We start from the raw sequence: 12,143 nt of genomic DNA on the forward strand, positions 1-12,143 counted from the left end.
CGAAAATGTCTCATGTGATTGTCTAGTATATATTGTCTTATATTAACATAACTTTTATACATTTAAAGAAAACGTAAAGTAAATGTAAATTTAAAATGTTGTCTAAATAATTATAAGTTTAAATACAATAATACATAACTATGATCCGTAAAAAAGTGTTTTCTTTAGTATATATTTCTATAAGAATGCCATTGTTCCCAGGTCCACCGAAGATAATATCAAATCACACGCAATTCGGGTCTCAAGGTGACACGGTGAATATTGAGTGTGCCGCATTCGCAGTTCCAAAAATCGATAATATCGTGTGGACATTCGAGGGAAAGGAGATAGATGGTGTACATGATCAGGTAAGATTGTAAATTTTTTTTTATAGAACACGGGGCAATCGGGCAGGAGACTCATCTGATGTTATGTGATACCGCCGCCCATGGACACTCTCAATGCCAGAGGGCTCGCGAGAGAGCGGCTTTTATTATCGACCATTACGCAATGCGACGAATGTGTGTTTGTTTTCATATCATTTACACATTTATTGTGATGTATTAAAAATGAAACGTTTTGAAAATGAGTCAGAAGTACCTCAAAAGCTTTTTTGTAACTTTAAAAGTTCTTGATGAGAAGTTCTAGGAAAGGTTTGTTATCTCGGAAACACTTTAATGTAAATTAAACCGGAAGCTAACGGCAACAGAATATTACTCTTCAGAAAGCTTACAACAAAATAAGCTTTATTTACAATACCATTTTTTCATCGAGTCTCTCGGTTAGTTATTTAATTAAATGCCTATTTATTACCTTCACAGGGTTTATATATTTGACAGTGTGGGTTTTGATTGCTCTAATTTGATTGTTATCATGAGAAGAAAGGATTGTATTTTATTAATATAACTTTTACATATTTAAAGAAAACACTTTTTAACGGATTAAAACTATATATTACAAACTTATAGTTATTTTACATAATTAATTTTTTTCCTGACGTTTATAGCGTGCGTGGTCACGGTGATTGAAGCTTTATAATAATTACTTTTATTTATTAAAATTACGGTTTATAATAATATTCATCAGAAATCATCATCATCAATCCGTTAAAAAAGTGATTTCTTGAAACGGGGAAGAATACTTAAAGAACTCACTAAAGGAATCTTAAACTATACCTGTGATTTACAAAGTTTATGACCTAGTCAACGACTTCTGTTTTATAAAGTTTCACAGCTTGCCATATGAAGACAGGATTTAAAAACTCATGCATTTGTATAATTTAATATCCTATTTTAGGACTATGCCTTTCAAGAGGATATCCAAGTTGGTGGTGTTGTAAATTCGACACTCATCATCCGAGAGAGCCAGTCGAGGCACTTTGGTGTCTACAGATGTAATGTGTCCAATGACTATGGGAGTGATATGATTGATATCGTTTTGAGACCTACAAGTATGTATTTGTACTTTTTCATACATAAATTAATCTGAAATTTTATAGGAATAATAATATTATATAAGCCGTACCGTAAGGACCGATTTGGCTAGACGCAATATGCAAGCAGACTATATGTATAATAAATTTGTCCGTGGGGTCCTAGCGCGTTAAGGCTTTTTAGGATATTATCAAAAAGGTTAGTCGACATCACAGGAGAACGAGGAGCTGGCAGCTACCTCGCACAAAGTATTAGTCTAGCTATTCAAAGAGGGAACGCTGCCAGTATCTTCGGGACCTTGCCTAAAGGGACTCCTTTTAATAATATTTTTTAATTATTCAATTTTAAAGTTAGTTATTAGGTATGGTTTTATGTATTATGTTATTTGTTTTGAATAGCACAACCTTATGTTTTAGAATCATTTCCTCTTCTACTAATCCTATTTGGAATAACATCTGGGACCATCATGGTGGCAGCAGTCATAATGCTGGTGATATTGTGTCAGCGGAAACAGCGGAAAAACAAGCAAGCACAGGTGACGGAAAAGCCAGATGTGACAGTTACTGCCGAAGAATTGTATAAGGAGAACGATAGGAATTCTAATATTAGCGACTTGAAGTTGGAGTTGCGACAAGCAAATGGAAACTGTGAAATTGTGAGTAGATATTTGAGCATTAGTATATTACTCTCAACGAAAATGTCTTTGATATACTTGTTCTAGTAGAATTGACTATATTAATAAAATCCTTATAATCATATAGTTCATCAAATTATAGTTTCCTTCCTCCCAAAAACCTTAATTCGTAATCTATAAATGTATAGCCATTAGAAACAAAGAATATTTTTACTAGTTAAATAAAGGTGAATCACGATACTTCTAATATGTGTTATTCAGAATAATAATATTATAATAATAAACTTAAAAATGTGTGTTGTGTGAACACAGAATGAAAGTCATTTAAGACAGTTAATTTTTAAAAAGTGTATTTTATATTGTTTGAAAAAAATAAAAAAAATACAAATAAATATCTAACCTGTAATCTTAACTGATTGGGTTAATAGCGATCTTTTGTGACGTTATCTGGATCTTCTTTATTTTTCGAGAAACAACGGGGCAAAGGAGGAGTGATCTCCGATCTGTAATCTTATTTAAAATAAAACTAAAAATAGACATAGACATAATATTTATTTCTAACAAAACACAGAGAAACACACAAAATAACTATAATCAAAGAAAAAAAAACATATTATTCCTGCTCCACAACTCTACGAGACTACAAGCAACATAACCAATTGTTTCCTTATATCGACTGCAATACTCCTCTTAGCTCTAAATTACTTTTCCTTTTAGGACTATTCAAATACTGGATCTGACAGTACACTTTGCTCTAATGCGAAGCTTGGTAGTGGTATACCTTTGGCTGGTACTGTACCATTATCAGTGAACCAGGCCAATACATTCCCATATAGATATAGCAATGACTACAGTGATCCTGCCTATTCAGATTATAAGGTAAATTATTAAATTATTTTTTACATACAATAATTGACCTAATGATCTAACATTAAATGTACCAATTTTTTGAGTTTCATTTTTTTTTTATTTTGTATGTATTTTGTAGTTTACATAAACATGTCATTACTTCGAATGACATTCCATATAACTGAGGTGATGATTTTAGTCTGCGTACTTTAGAGTATTAAGAAATAATACAGATAGTAGATATTTAAGCCACTTCTTCATTTTCTTTGGAAAATTATTAAACTCGGTTTCAAATAACTTAACCATTGAATTTCATACGAAATTTCTATCGCTTTAAATATTTTTGTGGTAAGTATACTTTATACGTAACATACTGTCTTTCACTATGTTCACACAGAGAAAAGAGACGGCAATATTTAAATTTCTAATGCTTTTACTCTATATATTCATACATAAGTATGCCATTAAAGCAACATTTACAACAGGTGAATGGTTATTCCACGTACGTCCATTACGGTCATGATTACACGCCCGGTTCTTTAAGGGTGCAGTCACCCACGATGGCCGCTGATAAGCTCACACCGAATAGGTAAGTCTTTGAAAGCTCCTGGAATTTAGAACATCGTTAGACTTGCCAATAGAGTAAAATATTTGTACAAAAACTCAAAGTCCTTGGCGATGTAAATTTGAAGCTTTTACATATATAAAAAACATACATCTAATTCTGTAATCTAAAACTCACTATTAGTGCAAGTAATATATAAAATTATAAAAAAATGTATAAATAGATGAGATTAAAACATTACCAAATATTTGATTAATTGCGTCCGCTCCTAGTCTTGCTTTTAAATTCAATTAATTCATTTCATATAATCTTCAGCAGTGTTATCTAAAATTAGTTTTAATTAACATGATTGTAACTTTTACTTCGATATACCTGCTATCTCAAGAATCCGCTATTAAAATACAACAATTTCAGATCAATAAACGGTAGCCTACCGAGAAGCATAGACACGCCGTCAGTGCAATTCAGTGGGAATGGCTCTCAGAACAATTCCTTACAACGTTCGGCCAAACGCCAAGACAGTTCCAATGCTCTGAATAATTTAGGTGTGCCCAGTTCTGAAGGTAAGTGAGGTTTAAATTTAGAATCTTTTTGTTCGACATTTAAAATTTAAAACGTATTTGAAGTATCAGTTTATGGAAGTGTTATAGCTTTAAAATTGTCGTCTGATGTTCTATATAGAGTATACAGATTGTGCTGTTATGTAGACTAACAAACGTATCGAAAGTATAAAGCCTGACACGTGATTATTATTCTTCATATACGTCGGATCAATGGCGCTGGCATCAGCTGCCATTGTCATATTGTGGTTAATTTGATTTGCCTATATTAATAGGGCTACAAGTTAACAGATTTTTTGATATTTCCACGATTTTATTTAACATGTGAAGATCTATTAATATTAGCAAAACAAATCAACCACAGAACAATTCTGAACTAATTAGACTTTGATATTATTAATAATGACAATGGCAGCTGACACGTGATTCGTGATTCCTTCGACATATATAATAATACTAGCGGATCCGACAGACGTTGTCCTGTCTACACGTCTTTAATTTCAAAATTTCAATTTTTAATAAGCCATTTTGATGAAAATTATTATTCAAATGTTATGACAATATCTAACGGTCACACACGATATAACACAATGATAACAAAACTTTTTTTAAATTTCGGGACAGACTAAAATTAAAATTCGAATATTATTTAAAATTTGACACTGCGATGGTAGCGCCGTCTGTCGGATCCAATGTAAAACATTCCAAAATCAACAACAACTAATAAATTGAAAATTAATTAAAAAAACATTGTCCAGCGGACAAAATTGTGAATCTAAACCATTCCCAGATCCCCTTGAACACACACAAAAAATTTCGTCTAAATCGGTCCAGTCGTTTAGGAGGAGTTCAGTCACATACACACGCACACAAGAAATATATATATTAAGATTACATGTGTGTGAAATAAAATCGTGGAAATCTAAGCGCTTCTACACTGGTTCTAAAAGATTCGGATTGGTGACTTGGCGTTAATTATGACACTCATGTCATATTGGATTTTGAGGAGTGGGGTCATTGTTCGCACTGAGTCTCAAATGTTACCTTAATAAATAACAAATGCAATATGAAAAGAAGACGCAATGAAATGTATGTTTTTTATTAGGTCCAGTTATCTTGACTCTTTATTTATTTATCTTAATTAGTCAGTGTGCCATTAATATCAATTGTTATTATCAGACGTAGTAGCTTAGTGTTTATTAGAAAAAATAATGAAATTATAACGTCTTCGCAGGGAATCGAATCCCTAATGGAGGTATAATCCATGGTGTGGATGTCCGATATGCAGCGACATACGGGAACCCGCACCTTCGAAGTGGTCTCGGGTTTACAGTCAATACAGCAAAGCCTGCTTCCACGCCAGCTCCACCCCCTTACTCATCTGTTAGAACCTCAGTTATATTACCGTCAGGTGAGATATTTCATTTATTAAAAAATATATAATCGGAACTATACGGATTGTGTCTACCCACATATCTTAGATTTTTATTATTAAGTAAAAGATTTCAGTCACTATATTTGGATTCTGTGGGTATTCATTGGTGTTTGGGGCTAATAGATTTCATTTTTTCATCACAGTCATCTCAATAAATTTCTCTTCAGTTTTAGTTGCCTTAACAAGCTATTAATTTCAATTCCGTTGTAGACTGAACGTTTTTTTATAGGTACCTCATCCCACTCCATAACGTCTCCTACAAGTCTTGCGTCCCCGCAATGCGCAACGAGTCCTATTACTAACTCCACTATGTCTACTGACAGTGCGCAACCACCTGTGAGTATAAAAATAACTATAAAATGTATAACTTATATAATAAAAAACTTGAAGTCGATAAATAAAATTACATACCAATAAAATTTCTGATTACGCTACCTTCTTTCTGGTTCTATAAATATTGTATAGATCTATAAATAATTTCTATTTAATATATAAATAAAGTAAAAAAACCTCTTTAGGTCTTGGCCTCAGATTTTTGAATTTGTTTCATGATCATTTTTAAATCTAATAGGCAAGTAGGTGATCAACCTCCAGTGCCTGACACACGTCGTCCACTTTTTGGACGTGTCGGTTTCCTCACGATGTTTTCTTTCACCGTTCGAGCACCGTGTGCACATAGAAATAAACTATTGGTGCACAGCCGGGGATCGAACCTACGACCTCAAGTATGGGAGTCGCACGCTGAAGCCACTAAGCCAACACCGCTCATATATAAATAAACGTTAAATAAATAATACCATAATCCAGACATGCTTAGTTGATTTAAAAATACTTAAACAGCTTTAAGCTGGTATACAGCTTTCCACTGTCCACTATTCCATCTGTCTGAGAAAGTGTACAAAGTGAATCTGAAGTAAATTCCTTTTATTTTAGCTGGGCGTGGCCACATCTTCAACCACACCTCAATCGCCCAGTTCCCACTACATATTAGCACCATCAAATAGAACATTGAGTAATTCTACCGTTACTAAAAAAGGTAAGATCTGCTTTCCCTAGAGATAACTAGTACCTTAACCATAACAACAAAGATTAAGGCTTAAAAAAATCCATTTATTACATATTACATTACATTAAATACTATTTTATTTATCGTACCCACATATTACTTAAGTTTTCTTATCGAAGAATTTTTTACAGGTTGCACAATTCAAACTGCCCTAGCAACACACGTATAACAGGGGTTCAGGTAAATTGACTATGAAGTTAAAAGTGACAAAACTAGTGAATAGTGAAACATAGTGACTTTGATAGTGAAAAATACACGATTTTAGTGAAGTGATAAGTGGTTGCGATTTCCTAACTATACTAGTTGTTAATGTGGGTTTTTTAAAGATGTTTGTACATTAGTTTTAATTTGTATAGTTTATTAATGTTTTATTGTTGGTATGAAAATGTGTATTCTAATCAATTTTTTTTCAAAATCTAAATTTTATGCTTAAATTTCAACTTATTTGTGTAATCTGTCCCTACGTTTTTCAAAACGCCATAGAAATTAAGGGACATTAATTTATATACGTTTTTATTTAAATGTGCTGATAAATATGATGTTTGGGTGTTTTTCTGATTAGAGAATTAAATTCTAACAATTAGTCAATTTTATATCTGACTGAATCTCGTCTACGTTGTAAATATTGTACGATAAATTCATTGACTTCACTATATCATAGAATTTATTAGTTGAAATTTATCGATTATTGATATAAAATATACTAGGAACTAATACTTGATTTAAATTTGTTTAAATGAAATGGTTTATTTTCTAAGAATAAAACACGTTTATTACATACTTAAACCATGCTACGTCTGAGAGGTATAACAAAGTAACTTATACTAAAACAAATATATAAAAAAGAGGTTATACAAATACTAAGCCTCTAAACTTTAGGATTGATATATGTTCATTTTCAAAAAAAGAACGAAAATTATCAATGGCCTTTAGTCGATGAGTGTGTCACATCACAATCACTTCGATAAAAATTGTACCGGAAATATCTGCTTAGTGATTCATGTAATAAAACATTAACGAAACAAAGCTTATTAGTTTTACAATATAAAAAATAGATGTTGAGAAAATAAATATTTTAAGTATTCTATGAACAATATGGCCCCAGTATCAGGCTTTTAAAGTTTTAACATTCTTCCAATAGCGCTTAATAAGGTTGGCTTTTTTAATACCTTTATAGAAATTTTCTATCGATCTCTTGCTTAGAAAAAGCGTACCATTTCTTTATAGATCGACAATGCATTTGCGAGCCTTCTGGCAATATAAGTGTAAGGCATCGCGTAACATCAGATGAACCTCTTGATAAATATTAATTTTGTATAACAAATGCGAGCTGTCTAGCTGAAGTAGCTAACTAAAATAACCCATATATTGGGTTGGCCTTAGATTTTTTTATCGTTCTCAGTTTCTATATATTGACTAAGGCAAGTGATACACGACGTCGATTCTCTAGATTAAGTAATAATAAAATATCGGCAAATAATTTATTATAACCTTGCAATCAAATCAGCAAATATTTTCGATTATGTTAATGGAAAAATGTGTTTTAAAATACTGTAATAACTTAATAAATGAATTGCTAAATCTCTTTACAAACTTGAACATTGATATAACTTTTGAACTTTTTGAAAATTCCAATTAAAAGCTTCAGTTGACACTATTATCATTTTTTTCGCCAAATTGTGCTTTCAGAACGCGTCAACAATAACTACTTAGTAATTGGATTACAGACGGCTCAAGCGATTTTCCTTTCTTGATTTTACACGTATTTGGATACGCGTTTGGACTTCCGTCAAGTTTTAGAACCAACCAATAGAACAAAATTACTATTGTATAACGATACATAAAAAGTATTCAAGTTAAAAATATCCATTGAAATGTCCAATTCAAGTTTAAATTAAATTCTGCTGATGTGTCGTTTCCACGTCAATACTGAACTTTGCGGTATTGTTAGTATGACCTAAATAAACCAATTCGCTTGACCTACACCGAGTTGGAATCTACTTAGCGTATAACTGACGAACTTTTCTTCATAATGCTGTAGATGCTGGCTCCTAGGTTCTTACAAACTTAAAGTTCTAGTTACAAACTATCAAAATATAACATTTTACTGTACTATTTGTTTATTTCATATAAACTCTATCATAACCTCTCTACTTATGATAGAGTTTTAGCTTTTATCATTATCAGTTGCTCACAGCAGTTTTGTACTGCGCGTCCCTAGGTCATCAGTGGCATATGTTGAGACCTTTATTGAAATTAAACAAACAATCGGACTATATATTAGATTATATATAAATAAATTATGTGTAAATTATTTTAGCGTCAATTAGACAACGCGTTTAATACTTTGTCTAATTCATAGTCGTCGTGAACACCTTGATACAAATGGTTATCAATAAAATCCATCATAGTTATAGAAATATATCGAATCACAAAATAAATTTAATTATCAAATGATATTTCGCAAAATTTTATACATACTCAGATTCTGCAAGTTGTGTGTGTGCTGTGCTGTCTCTATCTGATAAAAGGTGATGATCTAAGACAAAAGACGAATTCAATGCGTTTAATCGTGATTCATCAACTTGATCACGCAAAATGTTCCGTCTTTCTATTTATGCAATTACTGCTGCGTCTGCAACTTTAGATACTCACGACTCAAACTACTTTAATTCAGGAATTATCTTCTTTGTCTTTTGGTGCCTCTCCATTACTGGAGGATGTCCGAACCGTGTATTAAACTACGCAGCATCTCTTTCATAGTCACAATACTCGTCCTCTAACGTTCCGAAGCCATGATTTTTCCTTCTGCCAACACGTTGACCCTAGCTTATAACCGTTATAAGTGTCCTATCACAACACGTGGCCCTACGCACGTATGGAATTTATTAAAAATATTTTTGAACCTTTTCTATTGTCCCGAAGTATCGATTAACTCAAATACCTCTCATTAAAATTAACGATAGCAGCCTAATATCGGTTAATTGGGGTCGGGTTGTCTGTTGTAATGAAACTTTAATAACTTGCTCTATCGACCATAAGTTACGCCCAATAGGGCGAGGGTACTTTCAGATATTGTATGTCAAGTATCTGACCCTGGTGTCTGGTCACGCACTGGCTTCTCCTACAACTCCTGGATTATGTCTGTTAAATAAATTGCTTATGCAGCTGAGTTTCTTCTGATGTCTTGGCAGTTTGCTGTTCGCATTATCTCTATGACCGTCATTCCATATCTGATCATGCGGAACCAGCTGCCTGTCAAGGTATTTGCCTTACATATACACACACACACACCCTGAGATCGTGGTCTTTGTGAGCTGTAATTACTATAGATCAGGTAAGCAAAGGCTTACCTGCAGGCAAACAAAGGTTTGATGAAAAGTATTTGTGTTTAATTATCACACAGTTAATCAAAGCGATAAACAATAATTTTAACTAAGCGACATAAACATATCATGCCTCTCGTTCAAAGTAGGTACAACATATCAAATGACTTCAATTGATATATATTGCGTAACACGTAATTATTTTTAATTTCTTCTCTAATAATTCAAAATTTATGTCTCGTAGAATTTTGAATTATCTAACTCCACCGGCCTATTTGTTTTTGTTACCATTGTAACCGTTACTATGGTAACAGACACAGTACAATCCACGTTTTATAAAGGCCGCATATATCGAGCTAGCCTATCGTTTGCAACGAATAGGATCTTTTTTACTATTGTCAATTACTGTCGCAAATCATTCTAATAAGGTAAATTCTATAGGTTTTAGAAGCTCAGTATTTACTCTGTTTTTTGAAGAGATCAGTGGTCACATCAAATATAGCGTTTAAATTAACTATGGCTTGTATTAAGATAGCCACATTATAAAAGTTGAAAATGCATCTTTGCAACTGCACCTTTAAACATAGACAATATTTTAGTATTGGTACGGTTTTATTTACTTTATTTGGTTTATATTGATTATCAAATATGAGTGTAAAGAGCAAAGAGATTCAATCCGTCGCCAAAAATGGATTGGCTTCGTAGGGTTTGGTTATTGGGATGCAGATAGGGGATGGATCAACTGTCACTGTGTGATCTCAGATTGTTTTCAATTTGAGATTTTGTTTTCATTATTTTTAAGTTCGGGCGTAAATGCATACTGAGCTTCGAACGGCTTATATTAAAGGTACTAAAGTATACTGTTAGTCAATTGAAAAAGGCCTAGGCAACAAATTAATGGATTTCTTTAGTTTTTAAGCACCATTATGTCTAGCATTGTTATTAATTTAAGTTACAGAATTAATTTTATATTATATAAAGATTAAAATATTTTACGAAACTATTATTCGTGTAGGGTTGTCACAATTATTACAATTAAACAAAAAAGATAAATGTTGACTATAATTTTTTCTGTACTACAAATTCATAAATTCGACAACCTGTACTATACAAAGTATGGCAGTTTAATCAATACCTCGCCTTGTAAAAATCTTTTTAATATAAATCTACTCTTTTAGATCGATAATGCTTTGTGTAAATAATTATTTTTCTGTGATAAATAGAATAAATTGTAAATATATGTCGCTATGTTGGAATATGTTAGATTCAAAATATGTAGATTTTTTTTAATGTATACAAAACGAAACGGTAAGAAACGGTCCTAGATTTCAGAGTGTACATTTGAAAACGAAATTGTCGTTTGATTGTGATTGGTTAAACTGTGTGACCAATCAACCGATTGGACGTCATTCTGTTCCTCAAAAGCACTTGCTAGCGTTAACGGCTTTATTTAAAGCACGTTTGCAACCCTAAATGATCGTTGACTAAACTATTGAAGAGTTGCCTTGTTTGTTCCGGCGATTTGTATACACACCTTCAAAATCAACGCATAACTATTGTTCTTTATTTTATACTTGAATCTAACATATGTAGCTTTCGATTTTGTGAATTAGTATAGACTTGAATAGATAGAGTAAAGGAATGTTGAATTTTCAAAACACTAAGTTAGTGATATTGTACAAAATACTTTTCTAAATAAAAGAAACTTTGGCCTATGTAAATGAAGTTTTATTTATTTAATTATAAGTAATCTTACATCTTATACTTATACATATTATAAGACAATATAGAAAGCCAAAACAGATTACATAGATACATAAACAATATAATATGTATATGAAACAGATAACAAGCAAGTACATTAATAGACAAAGATACATTAAAAAAAAATTAAAGTGAACTGAAAACTGAAATTCGACATTTGAAACAACAAATAATACTTACTTAGAAAATTACTAAAACAAAATCAGAGTCTTCCCGCTTCTTCGAGTACTTTTTGACATCTTTTTTTGGAGGTGGCAAAGATCCTGATAATGAATGTTATAGTTCGATAAAACCCGAAACATTGTCGAATTATGCAGGCAGGACCTAAGGCTTAATTAATTAGGCTGCAGCCTAGGGCGCGACAATCTAGGGGGGCGCGCTGAAATCGCGTCCTCGCTAGATCCTATGCATCATCCCCTGCATATTTCCACTAGACAGAGACAAAACACTTAATGACCTATGAACTGGATCTACAAGCACATGGGAGATTTTACTATCCAAATTACATACGGAATCGACGTCACAAAAAATC

The 12,143-nt window shown here is 32.3% G+C and overlaps 1 protein-coding gene across 1 annotated transcript in view; it reads left to right on the top strand.

Annotated features, from left to right (window-relative positions):
• The window catches only part of LOC111001777 (irregular chiasm C-roughest protein-like), an 88,883-nt gene extending 77,315 nt beyond the window's left edge, over positions 1-11,568 (top strand). Inside the window, exons 13-22 of the mRNA XM_045629547.1 lie at positions 202-347; positions 1,276-1,429; positions 1,829-2,067; positions 2,764-2,925; positions 3,381-3,484; positions 3,875-4,023; positions 5,255-5,431; positions 5,685-5,791; positions 6,389-6,491; positions 6,653-11,568. Of these exons, the coding sequence (XP_045485503.1) occupies positions 202-347; positions 1,276-1,429; positions 1,829-2,067; positions 2,764-2,925; positions 3,381-3,484; positions 3,875-4,023; positions 5,255-5,431; positions 5,685-5,791; positions 6,389-6,491; positions 6,653-6,690 (1,379 nt within the window). The 3' untranslated portion in view covers positions 6,691-11,568. The remainder of the gene's footprint in view (positions 1-201; positions 348-1,275; positions 1,430-1,828; positions 2,068-2,763; positions 2,926-3,380; positions 3,485-3,874; positions 4,024-5,254; positions 5,432-5,684; positions 5,792-6,388; positions 6,492-6,652) is intronic.
• The last annotated feature ends 575 nt before the right edge of the window (positions 11,569-12,143 follow it).

This window comes from Pieris rapae, chromosome 9 (genome assembly GCF_905147795.1).
Source record: "Pieris rapae chromosome 9, ilPieRapa1.1, whole genome shotgun sequence".
Taxonomy (NCBI): Eukaryota; Metazoa; Arthropoda; class Insecta; order Lepidoptera; family Pieridae; genus Pieris; species Pieris rapae.